Genomic DNA, 16,699 nt, shown 5'->3' with positions numbered 1-16,699 from the left:
TGCATCGGTATCCTCCCGAGTCATACACATGCTCACTATACCGTTATCCTTGTTACCAGTTTTGTTCTTCTTTCTTGTTGAAGTATTCTAGCATCCCCATGACGTTATCACCTGTGTCTGGCCAGATGATGATGGACGCCGTCACACCGAGAGGGCCCTAAGAATATCTCTTCATCATCGGAGGAGCAAATTCCACTCTCGAGCTATCTAGTCCCTTGTCAAACTTTTCGATGAACCTATAAGTTGTCGTTATGATCGACGTCACAGATGACGTTTGAGTAACCCAAAGTCCAGGTAAGAAGTGATTGTGATACTCTCATGGTCTAGAACTAAAACACATGTTAACACTCTGTGTTATAACAATTGATTTCAGATGATATTGTCTCAAAGTATAACAAACAAGTTTTGGGTCAATTCAATATGATGTTCTTCTAACGTCATATTCTCAATGTTGTTTTAGAACTATCTTACACTTAACGATATCCTAAGATCCGGAAAACATGATCACCAACAACACTTGAGTCAGTCTTAGAGGCAAGACTGGGAACCTATTATTTACCGCTCATCATTCCACACGTGCATATGAATTTTCCACTAAATCGCATATTCCGGAATCATAACAGTTATGACATGAAATATAAACTCTTAATTATGAAAATAAAAATATAATAGTATAATATTATTGCTTCTAGGGCATATTTCCAATATGGGGTGCTTCCAAAGATGGAAGGATTGCCCAAGATGGAAGGATTGCCCGTGTGTGTATGCAGTCGCCTTGAAGGTGGCGCCGAAGTTTCGTCTTGGTGGTGCTTGTCGCGTGGTCTTCTCTTGTGCTCCTCTTGAGCGTCTACATTGTGATGGTGACGTACTTCGAAGCGAGTTCACCTTATGTCCAATGGCATGTGCACGAGCTCTTGTCGTATGTCTACTTGGTGTTTGGGGAGTAGTTGAAGTATACATGGAGATGACTGTAGAATGCTCCGCATCACTACCAAACAGAGACCTCCCCTAAATCACATCTATCCACCGAAGCAGAGACCACCCGGCCACCTCCTTCGTTGACATCTATCCACCGAAGCAGAGACCACCCCGCCACCTCCTTCATTGACTAGTGTTGAGAATTAGCTCAACCAATGTTCTCTAGCATTGGCGAGGGGAACCAAGGACAGGGAGGGAGGAGGTGGCGACTGTTGTGACACTTCAAATGCGTTAGAGCATCTCCAACAGGCACGCTAAACAGGCGCCGCGCCGCAAAATCTCCCATTTTAGCGCGCGCGCAACCCGGCGGATGGCTCCAGCGGGCGGGCAATAACCACGCGCGCGGTATAAGCAGTTAGGCGCGCGCTAGGAAGCGATACGTCGCGCCGTGTATTTGCGGCGCCCGCTTCCGCGCGCGGCACACACGACGCTCGCGCTGCGCTCTTCTTCTTCCCCTTCAAAGCCCCGCGCGCGTCGGCGCCAGCGACCCGCACCCATGGACACACGCGCTGGCACCCCGCTCACCCCGTCCTATAGCTGCGACCCCCCCCCCCCCCCCCGCCCCCGCCGCCGCCACAAACCCTAGCCCGGGTGGCATTGGCCTCGCCTCCGCCGGAGCTCCTCCGACGAGCGGCCTCGCGCGCGGCCTCTTCATGCCACCGCGGATGACCTCGACGGCGGGTGGCCTCGCGTGCATCATTTTGTGTTGAAATATGCCATATGCAATGCACCAGCGAGTCGCGCGCGCTGCTGGAGCGACGCGCGCGCTGCATTTTAGCGCGGCCGCTGGAGCCAGCGCTGCGCGCCGCGCCAAATCAACTGATGCGCGTTTAGCGCGGCCGCTGGAACCAGCGTTGCGCGCCGCGCCAAATCAACTGATGCGCGCGCGGCATGTGTTTTTTGCGCGCAGCGCGACCGGCGCCTGTTGGAGATGCTCTTAGAAACCAGCTTCCCAATACCGAAGATTGTTCTGAATTAAGTTCTAAGGCTGGCGTTTTGGCTATCGATTTGAGATGCCCCAAAATGGCCTTTCCTACACGGTTAAGTTTGTTTGCTTTTCCAGGTTGAAATCCGGCGGAATCACCAGTAACTTGAATTCTTACGATTTAGAACAGTCTAAAATAGCGTACTTGATCATGACCATTACTGGGCAGGGGTATATAGCCAAACGCTAACGTAGACCAGCGAAGCCAGGCCAAGAGGGGGCCACACAAAGGTAAACGAACCCTTAAACTCCAGCAGGCAACTAAAGCATACCTGGGGTAACACTGAAATTTAACGAACTCCGAACTACCAATTTCATTCATCCCTTATATTATTCCACAAGCGGCCATTCAATCACAACGACTAATACATATGTACATGTTCATGGCTGCTTACAACAGCATCTAAGCTTGCTTGCCTTTACCACCGTCTCCGCCGGTCGGCCTTGTCATGGCTGCTAAGCTGTTGCAGGCGCCGCCTCTGATTCCCCAGCCACCCTAAGATGTCTGCCCTTTGTTTGTTGGGCTTCAAATTGGGCCCAAATCGTAGGTGCTTCGGTCTTGGTTGCCTTCAAGCTGTTATCTAGCAACTATCTACACTGTGCACAATGTCCGAATCCACAATGCAATTAGCTCAGATCGAAACCGGCTTCCGAGTTTATTGCATACAACAGTTTGGTTTGCAACTGCTCCTTGCTGTTCAACACAACCAGGAATTGAGTTTGTCATGTTGAAGCAAATCAATGAGCAGGTAGAATGTAAAGGAACTAGCGTGCCAAACGTAAAATGTGGTTAGTATGGTTTACTGACGTTCTGTAAGGAGGGAGCTTAAGAAGGTTCATGCAAGTAGCCGAGGTGGGCAAACGGTCTCCATGTTCCTCCAAGCCGGGGACACCAGCTCTAAATTAAAAAGGAGTTCAAGATGAATTTTCCAACAGAACAAATATAAAACATAGATATACAGGAAACTGAACCTCTGAATGCAGAATTTAGGATCAAGGTACTCAAATCCAAGGAGTGGCCCGCGAGAACATCCAGTCACAAACCTGTGCATTTAATGTCATCCACGTGACGGGAGTAAGAAGAACATTGATTTGATATGAACAAAAGAGCATGCTTAGATAGAGAAGTCGCAAGGAAAGAGATGAATTTCGAACATTCAAGCTCCTAAAGTAAAAGGGGAAAATATATCAATCAATCAGCAAAGCTTAACATACAATCTCTTTATCCTAGGTTTAACGACAATAATTAAAACTAATAAACACTAGCACAAAGCTCGCGAGCAGAATAAAGAATTGCTCATGCCATGAAAAAGAGGGAGAGTGGCCTACTTGAGAAACTTTTTCTGATTATCTGAACTGAAGCTCTTTAGAACCTCCCACAGCATATCGATAATCTCATGGTCCTGAAAGAAAAGTATTATCAATCCTTCTCTTAAGTAGGAAAAAACTCACTATTACATGAAAAAATAAACATACAGATCCCATGATACAATACTAGTGTTTGTGCTGTGCAGCTGTCCAAATTGTGATCTAAATAAATTCCATAAAAACCATCCTGGATCCTAATTCAGATTGTCTATTTTGAAGCTGGGACATAGCCTCAACTAGCTAGTTTAGATAGAGATTGAATTAAATCTTTGAGGACCCAAAGTGGATGGCCAACTTACTACAATCTACTTTCACCAAAGAACATAGTGAACCCTCTAATACAAAAAAAAAAACAGCTGTTCTGTAGATGGTTTGCCAAGAGTAGCTCAAAGCGCTGCGGCTACATAAAAAGCTTGTTATTTTTATGAAGACTAAACTGTTTTCAAGCACAAGACACCAGTAGTGGATTAGCTTGGTTTCGGCACACCTGCTTACTCAGCATATTAATATTTTGTCACACCAAAAGCAAACAAAAAATATCCTCATGGCACAACTACCAATTATTATAACAAATTGAGGGGTGGGCCACAAAGCATCTATTAAGTAATGGAAGAATAGCCTGTCACAACTTTCAATATGATTACTAGCTGCTTCTTGAGTAATGGAATGACAGATTTTCTTACAGAAGAAAGGAAACATACCGGATGATAACCTCCAGAATAGTTGGTGTTTAAGCGCAAGTCATCAATGTCCAAACTTTCCAGAGAGCCAGATATGAGAAGCTGCAGGAGCAAAATACGCAAGACAACAGCAGAAAATTAAGAAGTGAATACATATACTAATTCTAGGAATAAGTGCCCTTTTAAATACAATAAATATGCACAAAACGATGCAATTCAGAAACTACAGCTGCATATAAACGTAACATGTTACTGTTGACTACAGGGAAACAACAAAATAAATCCAAATGGGCACATGCCATTTGATATCCAGATGTAAAGTCACACTGCATTTACTTAATAAACATATGTTATTTTGAAAGAAAAAATGTAATAAAGCAACTAGGTAAAGCGAAGTACTTAATAAACATATCTTACTTGCAATGGAAAAAAGTCCATTTTACTCCCCTGAACAAAGTGGGTGGTTCACTTTACCCCCTGATCTATTTTTTGGCTCCTTCTAGACCCCAAACAAAACAAAACCGGACAAAACACCCCCCGGCTGGTTTGTCTCCATTCGATGTTGATGTGGCACGGTCCAACGGCGGTTTTGATCAGGGTGGGGCCTACTTGTCAGGTTGGACTGTTATAGAACTGCCGTTCCCGTTGCGATCTGGATCAGACAGTTCCCGTGGCAGGTTGTACACATCCTGACCGAGGCGGAGGCGCGCGCTGAAGTGGAGCGTCTCGCGAACTGTGTGAGCAGCGGGCAAAGGACGTCATGCTGGGTGACGTAGACGCAGAGTGGGCGCAGGGCCGCGGCGTCCACAGGCGAGTCATTGACGCGGAGGTCAGTAGGACGGGAGGAGCTGGGCTCAAGGCGGCCGGAGAGGATTTCGAGCAGCATAGACTTGCCAGCGCCGCTGGGTCCGATGATGGCAAGCAGCTCGCCGGGGCGAGCGCGGCAGCTGAAGTTGCGGAGCACTAGGCGGCACCGGCTGCTGCGGCTCACCAGCAGAGGTGCGGGCGCAGCAGGGTCGCCGGTGGCGTCGAGGAGGTCGTCGGGCCTGCTCCATATCTTGAGCGGGTGAGGCAGGGCGGAGACAGTGATGCCCGCGGCCTCCACCTCGCACCTGCTGCTTTCTACTCCTCCTCCGCTCTTCATTGATTCGCTCGCTAGCTCGTCGTCTTCTGGATGGTTGCTAGTAAAGGTGGTGCTTTACCTGCCGGATGCATGGAAGACGATAAGCTTCGTGGTTGCTAGCTTTATGGTTTGTGTTGGCTGAAGCTCGGGTGAAGCTTGAATGATTGGGCTTGGCTGAGCTTAGTTTGGCTTGCTCGGTGGGCGTACATGGGCATGGGAGTGTGAGCTTGGAGTGGAGTGGCACATGATGATACCATGTACGTGCTGGTCTTCTTGGAAGGTGGCAGGCGCCGCTGGGGCTGACGATGGCGAGCAGAGAGGTCCTTGACCCTGGCGTCCGCGATGCGGGTCAGGGCGAGGTCGTCGACGAGCGCGTCGACCGGCGGGGTCGTACGCGTCCGAACCGAGGCGGCCGGAGGCGTGCGCTGAAGTGGAGCGTCTCGCGCACGGTGAGGAGCGCGAAGAGGCGGCGCAGGGCCACGGTGTCGACAGGGGAGCCATTGACGCGGAGGTCAGTAGGAGGGGAGGAGCTCGGCTTGAGACGGCCGGAGAGGATCTCAAGCAGCATGGAATTGCCGTCTCCGCTGGGCCCGACGATGGCGAGCAGCTCGTCGGGGCGGGCGTGGCAGATGACGTTGCGGAGCACGAGGCGGCACCGGCTGCTGCCGCATACTGGCGAGGGGCATGTGCAGCAGGGCCGCCGGCGGCATCGAGGAGAAAATGTAAACGCCGGCTATTTGGCATGGTCGTCAGCTACTCGAAGCAGCCCTGCTCCTCGTCCTGGTCCGCGTCCGCCTTGCTGCACCCACGTACCGTCGTGCTCCTGCTCGGCTGCTCCTATGCGCTGTACCGCTCTTGTATGCCGCCGCGCTCCGCATTGGCATGCTCGTCCCCGCAGGTTGCAGCGTTGCGCCGCCCCGCTGGCGCACCTGCGCACAGCTGGTCTTCCCTGGTCGCAACGGCAGCTCTATAACAGTCCAACCTGACAAGTAGGCCCCACCCCGGTCAAAACCGCCGTTGACTGTGCCACATCAGCATCGAATGGAGACAAACCAGCTGGGGGGTGTTTTGTCCGGTTTGGTTTTGTTTGGGGTCTAGAAGGAGCCAAAAAATAGATTAGGGGGTAAAGTAAACCACCCACTGTTCAGGGGAGTAAAATGGACTTTTTTCTTTGCAATGGTATAATGCTCTTATTTGCAATAGTATAATGCTCTTATTTGCAATGGTAAAACAAGTAGGTAAAGCGAAGTACCTGAATTTCATGTTCATTGAACATATCAATCCATTCCTTTGGTATAAGTTTTTGAAAACCTCTTAGAAAATGTCTACCTTGTCCACGGATCTGTGATCAAAACAAAAGCAAATTGTTTGTCAAAACAATACATGACAAGCAAATGACAGGACAAAATAATTTTACCTGATAGTTTAATCGATGGTTGGCAACAAGGTGGATAAACGTAATAACATTCTGATTAGTAACACGCATCTCTCTCCCACCAGGAAGGAGCTCTTCTTCAGCTTGTTCACCATATTCATTATTCACGATAACGAAGTACAACTCCAAATCTGAGAGGTCGCCCTTGTAATGCTAAGCATAGAAAGGAGAGGTCAGAACACGGCAAAATGCACATCAGATGACAAGGAGCTTTATATTATAGTTGGTCCCTACATGGCCGTATCCTATGAAGTATCTCATGCTACAAGAACACAATACGGCCACAAATATATGGATTGCAGCCACACAATTGAAGCCAAAACTTTCATATATTAGCTTCAGACCACATTAACAAAACTTAAATCAAAAGATGAGCACTTCAGCAGTCGTGTATCAAAACAGCAGCTCAAAGACATGCAACATTTAGAAAGATTCTCGACTTCTAAGCATGTCAATGACCAATTTCTTCTTCACAAATTGAAAATAGATTCCGACCTTCAAAAATAGAAGATGTCGATACAACTCTGGATCCAAGGAAGGCAGATCGTTCAAGAAGTTAGACCTGGTTGGTGGTGAAAATCAGATATTAATGGTAAACTCATTAAAAGTGAAACACAAACAGCATGATGGAATTATAATGTGACATAATGATTGTTGGCAGATTCATAGAAGAGCAAAATCATAACAATATTGAACCTTTTACCCAACCACCCCCTGTTTAATTAGATTGTAGTGAACGTCAAATTCACAATCGCCCAGGGTTCACAACTAAATCTTGCTATATTTGCATTAGTTTACTTAAAATAAATTTTATCCATTCAATAATCCAGGTCAACACAAACACAAGTATTTCTATTGCAACTTGCTTAAGAGGGGAGGGACAGAGGGAGGGTGGGAGAGAAAGAGTTACTTCTCTTTCAGCTTGCTCAAGAAGAAGGTTGCAAATGGCAGATCAACAAGTATGCCCTCATACATTGCCTGGAAAACATTAATCAAGCACATTTCAGATGATACCCAATTATTGTCCGTCTGCTAAAAAGTATGCATAACTAATGGGGTTGGCCTTCCAGAAATTCGACGCAAAGAAATAGAAAATCAGATTACAGCCTTCAGCACCGAATAAGGCTACTCTAGACTACATTACCAACTTTCTCATTGATAGATGTGTATTATCGATTCGCATATCTATGGCGTTCTTTTACAAGCTACAGGCATGTGTCCAGACTCCAAAGAAACACATATTCAGAAAAGCAAGTTGATACTATAACGAAATCTTAACTTAAGAAAGATGTAACTTTAGAAGACTATGCAGACCAAACAGCTCCATAGAATGATAGAAACCCCACTGACATGCGCTACCCGACATTAAAATGTATCAACACATGCAAATCACTCTAGGGCAACGTGTGCACCATATCGGCAGATTATTCAAAATATGCAAGCCGATATTGAGCAGCGCATGTGATTTGCACTGACATAATTGCAGAACCTCACAATATAACCATTTGTTGTACTCTTCATTTTCTTTCTATTAGTCAAATTCTCGAATACATAGCATATTATAGGATATAGACATCTGATCAGAAATCTATTAGGCTATTAGCTGCCAAATGTCGTTTACAACAGTTATGGCACCCATATTTTATATTGCTGCTACCTACCATATTGCGACAGAGTGAATACTAACAGCTTCAAGCACAAAAGACATTTCCCTCTAGAAACACAACATATCATTGAAGTACCTTCCCAAGGAGACTTCCAAGAAAATGGAAATACTGCAGATGCTGCTCATGAACCAATCCTGATCCAGGGTTGGGGTACAGAACATGGTCGACTGTTTCCTACATAAGGGAAATTGTGTGAGGTGTTGTAACTTAAAGACATTACTATGATTGTGAGTTCTATAACTGGCGAACTTATACTGGATCAATGAAATAGCATAAAAGAGCAGATACCTTGAATAGGCCATACTGCACATCAAAAGCAGCACGAGTGATATTTTCCATGAAATCTTTGAAAATTCCACCTCCATCAATTCCAGCTTCTTCCACACCATGCTCATTAACAAATGATACTCGGATCTACAAGCATCAAATTTTCATTCAAAAAGGAGAACGATGGTTTCCTGTGTCTTAGCAAAATCTGAATTAATCCACTAAGGAGAAAAGGTGAAAGATCTCATGATCATACTGGTCCTTTAAGATCTTCTTCAGAGAGCAAGCTTAGCTGATCAAAAGCATCTTCGAGGAGTCGACTTCTTCTTATTTTAAACCGATGTCTTGTCAAGGCAGAATGAGATGCCATCGATTGTTTAGAATTTGCCAATTGTGACTGCTCACAGAAAGAGAAACTTCTAAGATATTATCCTAAAAGACGCACCAGTCTTATTCAATGTTCACAGAGAAATCGGTAATGACTTACAGTAAATATTTTAACTCTAATGGTAAAAGGTGCCAAAAAGGGAGCAAGCTTTATAATCTCTGATGCTCGAGTGTTGCCAAGTATCGCCTGAAAAACACGTACACAATGCTGAATAGATGTGCCTCTGAAATATGTTTTCAGTAATTCAAGCAGCACACAGGCCCACTACCTGAGAAACAAAATTTTCACTTGTTGCTTCTTGAGAATAGAAATCACTTTCAGCAGTGAATGGGAGTCGGCTGTTCCAGTCTTGCAACTGCAATTACAAACGATTTTTATTACATAATATACTCTCCAAAAAACAACACCTGGAGTAGCAACCACTTGTTTAAAACAGCTTCACGGAATTTAAACTAAACAATCTAGGATAAACTGGAAGTGGTTGTGTTGGTAAAACCAATAAAATGGAGTTATGTTTGGTAAAGAATAAAAGAGTGTGTTCACACCAACAATCTTGCAGCTTAATAACAATGGGCTACCCATTCAAAGCGATTGCAATATGAAATTCAAAGAAGCAAGAACTCTTTCCTAACCGCTGATCGTGTGTGCACTGCCCAAAGATACATCAGTATATAACAAGTAGTGAAACAACAGTATCATTGGCATTTTTCCCGGCACCTCGATATAAGCGTTATGGTTCAAAGCATCATGGCAAGGAACGGATACCATACAGAAACAGGATGTCAATGCAAGATATCTACCTGGGTGAGTAATTCAGATAACCCAATCCTTGCCTGGCTCTTAAGACTGTCGATGGACATTTTCTTAAGGCCTAAAGGATTGGGCAATGCTTTCTGGCTAGGAGATGTATGTGAAGGAATAATCCAAAGAAGTTGCCATAAAGCCTGCAAAATGAAGTTGAGTTCATGTCAATGTAACACCAAACATGATAATATATCAGCAACAGCTCTGTTGTCTTAAAATTAAAAATTCAACATTGGATGGCTAACAATGACAGTAATGATATTGTCTTGTGTATATACCTGCTTTAAAATGAGGACCAGGGCCTTCAAATCTTTAAGTGAAAGAGGTTTCTCCTGCTCATAGAATTCCTCGTTATCAACGATCTTTAACATGTACCTGGAACAGGGTAAAATAACAAAGCATTAATAATGTGTCCCTGACAAGAAAAGCACGAAAACCAAATTAAGGATTGGCAAGCAACAGTTCATGAAAAATTGAAATAAGCTGTCTTACTTGTATATGGGACAGAATACAGACACAGGCAGGAGCCAACCAGGAGCATCTACAGGCAAAGGAGAGATATACTTGGAAAAATATGGCCATCTTTGGTTTTCGTGGCATCGCTTTATAAAGTTCCATAGTGCAGGAACAATGTCAGTACGATAGGCCAGCGCAGTCATAGTTACATCCAGAGGCAATGTGCTGAACATGACATGAAGAAAAGCACAGATAGACCCTACAGCTTCCACTTCAGCATCTGATGGCCCAGATGGATCAGAATAGTTTGTGCTTAAGGTGCCTGTGAACAGAGCATTCACCTATGCATGATACAGGTTAGGGTCAAACAGGAGAAAGAAAAATATGGAGCCCTATAACTTTGAAGGTATGGGTGTTCTGCTTACCAAATGTTCAAGTAACTTTGTATTTGAATCAAATGCTGCCATTATCTGTTTTTGCAAATCAATATCAAGCTCGTCTTTAACGTCGACATCCATGGCCATGTCATCGTCATCATCTGCCCCTGTACATAGTCCATAAAGAAACACAGCTGACATAAGACTCCATTACTGAAAGATACTTAAAGTTAAGGGGGTGTGCAATAAGAACACATCTTAAGCCAAAAGACCAAATTATATTAATATTCTTTTGTTCTACTTCCAAGTTTTGTATAACCAAAATAATGAGTCATATAATCACAATAACTTATAACAGAAAAGATGCTTTAAAAAATCAGGTAGAATGAATTGCAGTTTACAAGAATTTTCTCACTGTCACAAGGAGCCCCAATACAAATTAATGACAATAAGATGCTGCATAAAAACTAACAAACTGTACTGCCAAAAGATGGAAGCTGATTTGTTTGCTGCCGTGTAGCTTACTTTCGGTAGCTGAAGTGATCGTTGGCAACGCATCCAATAATGACGTGGAAACAGCAATGATGTCAGCCGCCTGATTTGGAAAGAACATATACAGAAAAATCATAACATATAATAATTAAATGGCTTCAATATCTTCAGCTATCCACAAACAAACATGCAACAGAAAATGGAACAAAAATAGCTCCACAACCAAGATGATATCACATATGTGAAAACGAAATGTCAAAATATATACATACATGTAAAGCTCCACAAGCAGAAAAACACATTTGCTTGGGAATCCTTTGACACAAATAAATGCTCATCATATAAATCAAAAGAACCAGCATAAAAAATTACAAGAGAATACTGAAGAGACATATATAATGAACAACATATATGGTCAATTAAGGATTTGCAGTGTAACACAAGCTTAACAGTTGACACAATAAGAGCTAGAACCTACAAAAGCCTTGCTGCAACTTTGACACAAAAAATTCAGGGAATATCTGCAGTATGACAATTTTTAGTTACATGGAAGCTTTTCCATTCTGTCACTGCCATTTTTCCACAACGCTAATCCCACTTGTATGAAGAATAGACGGTAGAAAAAATATATGTAAAGTGCATAATTCATGTAACATAATCATTCTCATAAATGATAACTCAAGAAGGAAAATAGGATAGCAATTGTCATGGAGCAAATAAATTTCCCTGCCGACTCAAACTTCCAGCCTTCGCTCAAAAATTGGAAAAGAAAAAATAAATGTGTAAAAGCAAACGCTGGGGCCTAACCACCTACGTAATGCTTTTGGAAATAGACCACGACTTGCAAAGAATGTTTTCATGTACAGGAACCTTACTGATACTGCCCCTAATTATAGGGTCTTTTTAAACATTTTGACCTTCTTTAATATCGTCAGTTACCCGCTAACTAAACAAAATGATGTAGCAACTCGAAAGGTAGAAGCAGTAGACGCGTACTCTATCAGAAGCGAACTTTGGTTCAGACAAAATCCAAGTTGCAGCTTCGAGTACATTTGCAAGAACACACGCATATCCTGGCTGTTTAGCTGATATATCATTAGGGAGAACATCAGCACGACTGGGCAAATAGCAAGCTATCTGATGAATATAATATTTGCTGAGCCCATTAGCAGAGAAAACCTGGAATAACAAGCAATAAGAATGATCAAAGATACAGCCATTGAAATAATTAGTTAAAGCACATCACTCCTTGAAGAAGTTTCTAGTGGAGAAATTATAAAAATTCATAATAAAGCTTCATTCAAGACAGTCTAATTCAGATGCAATGACAGTTGTCGTATTTCCAGCATCAAACAAAACATTTTGCAGTTTGTCTTCAGGAAAAAAGATATATCAAACAAGAAATCATGGAAACAGCTCACCTTCTTGAAGTGTGGCAAACGATGCCAGAGAAAAGGAATGGATAGAAGCTGCGAGGAAAAACTCCATCTTGGATCCACAGCTGGACAACAACATTGATTATCACCAACATGTGAAGCAGTAAGCATGAGAACTTGCTCCAGCGCAGATATATCACAGTGCTCCATATTTCTTGCATTTTGCTGGATAACAATCAAATCCATCACAAAACAAATCAAAGAAGAATAACTAAACGCTACTGCACTTGGACATACCAACGAATGCAAATCAGAACCAAGCTAATGATAGCTGTTGCCATGCTTTCTTATGTTTGTTTGCCAAGAGAATAGAAGTTTGTCGCTTCGAGTCTTTAAAGACAGATACTAAATAAAAACTAAATGTATTCTCTTTGTATTCAAGTTTCACTTTCCATCGTGTGGTTCATTGCCTTGTAAAGTTGTAATTGCTTTGGAGAAGAATCTTAGAACTACGAGATGAGTATAGCCAAAGTGATAAAGGAATATATTATATTAGTTTAGGTTGTATATCGGGACAGTAACAACACCTTGTAGTAGGATGTATACAGATATGTGCAAGTGATAAAGAACTATGTGAGGATACTGATCATGGAAAAGGTCGGTATGTATGATCAGAAGAACAGTATTGATGCAGGCATATTCCTTCAACTGAAAGCAGACTTATTCAATGATTATATATTGTGGTCAATAAGTCCCTAAAAAAGTAAGAGACGCTGGTAACAACAAAATATCAGCCAATACTGGAATAGAACATACCGGTACTGCACTGATAATTCCCCGAAATAAGCAATAAATCTTTTTCTGCTGAAGATACCCAACTACTTTGCAGTTCCACGGCAGTTTAGGATTTATCAAACAAGCCACAGTTTCTAGTAATTGGACAAAAGGCATTGATGTGCTTTGCACTGACATCAAAAGTTGATTATTCCAATCATACCTATCAAAATATAATAAATAAGTCAAATGAAGCGTTGTTCATTTCATTTGGGTGATAGAAAAATAGCATCTCCACGAGCCTGGAGATGAGCCACACAATTACAGAAAGAAAAATGAAGCAGGACATAAGAAACAAAGTGAATAGGCACAATACCAATAAACAAAGCAAATATATCCAGCATAGTTTTCCTCTACTGACATCACAAAATAAAATTTATACCATATTAAGGTGTAGGACTTCCCTTGCATGAGATGCTAACTGAATGTTTGGTTCAACACAGTTGTATATTCAGAAGAAATTGTAAGATCGGGGTAAAAAATGTTCTGTTAATGAAATTCATTCAATTTTTTTGATTTAATGAATCCTTGTTGTTGGAACTTAGTCATTCACAGAAACAATACTTCAGGGAGTATTCATCCTCCACTTAAGATGAATAAATCTAATTTTGAAATGTGCCATAAAAAACAAGAACATCCTAAAGAAATATTTAAGTACCAGCATTCGATTTTTTAACCCACCTCTTCTGATGAACAGCATGCACACAGATGAGTGCAAGTCTTTTAACCCTATGAATTACAACTGGTTCCACTGAGGAGTAATCTACACCCGCAAAGAGACTTACAACATCCCCTACAACATAAGGCAAAAGAGAATTTATAGCCAGTGCCATAGTAAAAAATAGTATCAAATAGTATCATGTCGATGAGGTATTCAGTGAAAAGGAACAGTAACATGCTGATGAGGCTGCACACTAGTAGAGTAAGCAGACAATATATTGTATTATCTAGAAATGTCTAATAACTGACTAAGGGAGGGACTTCGCAGATGAATTGATAACATCAAAGTTAAGAGAAACTTAACTTCACATCAGTTGAATGTTACTCAAGAAACATAGTTAACAAAAAATAGGTCTTTGTGCCTAGGAAAACAGGACAGTGCTAATCAGCTCAGGAATAAGGCTCTAAGTTGAGAATAAGATACCTGTATTGCAGTATCATACAGGGATGGATGAACATATACTAAAGAAACTGAGATAAAATCATCTCTGATCAATATATAGAGACAGAGGGTCAATACCCAATAGCACTAGGAACTTAGCATATATGCTTAAGGGCACCATAAGTCCTAAGAAGCAGTAGGATAATAGTTGCATACAATACAATGAATAGCCAAACATTCGTAAACAGTAGCATGATACATACCATGCTTAACATACTGCAGAAGTAAGCTGCAGACTTGAGAAAGTATAGCAATATCACTGTCTTTACTTGCATTGAAGAAGAACAGCAATTGGCGAAGAAAATCAGAATTATTGCCAAAGCAGTTCCTGATTTAGTAACAAGATAGTCAGAGAGAGGCAAGAAAAGGATAAATTTAATCTTTGGTGTAATGCTTACCTATCTACCCTCTGGCAGTGTTCCCCAAAAGTAGAACAAAAGTTCTTTCGAACTTCCAAGCGTGCCAATTCGAACGCCTTCCTCCCTCTGAAGCATTTCTGTAGCTCATAATTAGTCAAGTTCCATTTTGAGAACATAGAATGTATGTATCTAGGAAAACACACATGGAGCTCAAAAAATCCTTGGGACATACTCCCTCCGTCCGAAAAAGCTTGTCCCTCAAATGAATGTATGTAGCACTAACTTGGTGCTAGATACATCTATTTGAGAGACAACCTTTTTCCGGACGCGGGGGGGGGGGGGGGGGGGGGGGGGGGGGGTATATAGGAAAAAGGCAGCGCGACAGTTTGTCACTAGAAACAGGATGGTGGTTTAACAAAAAGTTAGGTTAACTGTTATCCGTAGTCCACGAAGGTGCACAACGTGCATGAACTTTTTAAACATAAAGCGGACAAACCAAAAAGGGAGATCATTTTAAGTTTCTCAACTATCAACGCTAGTGACCCCAAGCGGAGCACATGCATACCACACTTGATTTGCCACATCACACCCTGCGAAGTAATACAAACCGCTATATTTTCTCTACAGTCTACGCAGCCCGAATCCCCCCAAATGTCCTCGACACACCATGCCAAAACAAATAAATAAATAAATAGAGCATGCCGGCTAGGTGTTGCTACAAGCCTACTACAACGTATCCCCTCTACCAAGGTGATCACGCACACATACATATTAAATACACTAACGATATGATGCATCCAGTAGAAATTTTCAAGCTAAAACTTTACACAATGTCGAGAAGCCACACAGGCTCCACAGCTAAGCTCTAACGTGGCATGGCTCTCCGCTCCGACCACAGGAACCAAAACACCCATCCAAGGCCAAAATGATCAAAGGACTGGATCTCAAGTGTGAACTCTCAACGCACTGGAGAAACGCATAAACCCTCCCTCGACTCTCGAGCGCCAACCTGCTCGCAACGAAGACCCCACACCTCGCAATCACGATTCACCGACTACTCGCGCGTAGCTGCAAACATACCTGGATCTTGGTGGCGGAGGAGTTCTGGAGGCGCAGTGCGAGGCGGCGGCGGCGCTCCTCGCGCGTCTGCTCGAGCAGCACCTGGCGGTCGCGCTCCTTGTTGCTCCGCCCGCCCAGGTCCACCCGCTTCCTCGACGTCGGGTCGCCGGAGAAGAACATCCCTGCGCCGCCCTGCCCGCCTGCCTGCTCACCACCACCACCACCTCAGGTAAAAATCACGAAAAAAAAACGCAGAAAATCCGCCCAAATTGGGGGTGGGCGAGGATGCGAGGCCGATCGGGGCGTACCGGAATGGGGCTCGGCTCGATCGGGGGGCTAGGGTTTGCGGCGGGGACTTGGAGAGGAAGGGGATGCGGCGACCGACTTTCGAAGCTGCGAGTCGGGAGGGGAAAGAGGAGGACGCGAGATGGGTGCGGGTCTCGGGCTTGCGGGGAGAAGAGAATGGGGTGGGTGGTTATTTTGGTCTGACGGTTCTACCCCCACCATGGTGCGAGTGCAACCCGGCGCAGGCAATGACGTGGGCGTGGACGCGTGATGCGCGCTGACGTGGACGTGCTCACGGCCGTCCAGTGAGGAACTTCTTTTACAGGTACAGTGGTACTGACGGGTTGCATACCAGAATGGCATTGCCGATTCACAAACTTAATATACTGCACATATACTCCGATCACATCTATTTCAAAACTAAAACCACGACGAGGAAATCGAAACGAAGGGAGTAGTATATAAGAATTACATATCTTACTTCAACATGTAAATGAAAGTGTGTTGCGGAGTCTTATAATTTAGCCCGCATAATCATGTATGTGGACGCCCGTGGATGAGTGCCATCTATTTGCGGAATAAGTAGACAAGCCCTCAATAGCTC

General features: G+C 43.4%; 1 protein-coding gene across 2 annotated transcripts; it reads right to left on the bottom strand.

Annotated features, from left to right (window-relative positions):
- Positions 1-2,252: 2,252 nt before the first annotated feature.
- On the bottom strand, positions 2,253-16,276 carry UPL6 (ubiquitin protein ligase 6). 2 transcript variants are annotated; one of them, XM_087515054.1, is made up of 27 exons: positions 16,119-16,276; positions 15,832-16,014; positions 14,791-14,877; positions 14,596-14,720; positions 13,912-14,023; positions 13,213-13,393; positions 12,442-12,621; positions 12,017-12,199; positions 11,054-11,123; positions 10,577-10,695; positions 10,188-10,492; positions 9,974-10,070; positions 9,692-9,835; positions 9,160-9,246; positions 8,991-9,077; positions 8,760-8,900; positions 8,525-8,650; positions 8,312-8,410; positions 7,480-7,547; positions 7,065-7,131; positions 6,552-6,722; positions 6,387-6,476; positions 4,033-4,113; positions 3,293-3,366; positions 2,936-3,007; positions 2,772-2,861; positions 2,253-2,657 (listed from the first exon to the last, which is right to left on the bottom strand). In XM_087515054.1, the coding sequence occupies exons 6-27, from the start codon at positions 13,366-13,368 to the stop codon at positions 2,591-2,593; spliced, it is 2,574 nt and encodes an 857-aa protein (XP_087371180.1). In that variant the 5' UTR covers positions 13,369-13,393; positions 13,912-14,023; positions 14,596-14,720; positions 14,791-14,877; positions 15,832-16,014; positions 16,119-16,276; the 3' UTR covers positions 2,253-2,590. The 2 variants fall into 2 exon arrangements, with proteins under 2 accessions (XP_087371180.1, XP_048570079.1); XM_048714122.2 differs by having other exon boundaries at positions 14,791-14,888; positions 16,119-16,251.
- Positions 16,277-16,699: the final 423 nt, after the last annotated feature.

This window comes from Triticum urartu, chromosome 1A (assembly GCF_056163025.1).
Source record: "Triticum urartu cultivar PI428250 chromosome 1A, HENAU_Tu73, whole genome shotgun sequence".
Taxonomy (NCBI): Eukaryota; Viridiplantae; Streptophyta; class Magnoliopsida; order Poales; family Poaceae; genus Triticum; species Triticum urartu.
Note: the sequence above shows the minus strand (reverse complement) of the source record. Positions and strands in the feature narration are given on the sequence as shown.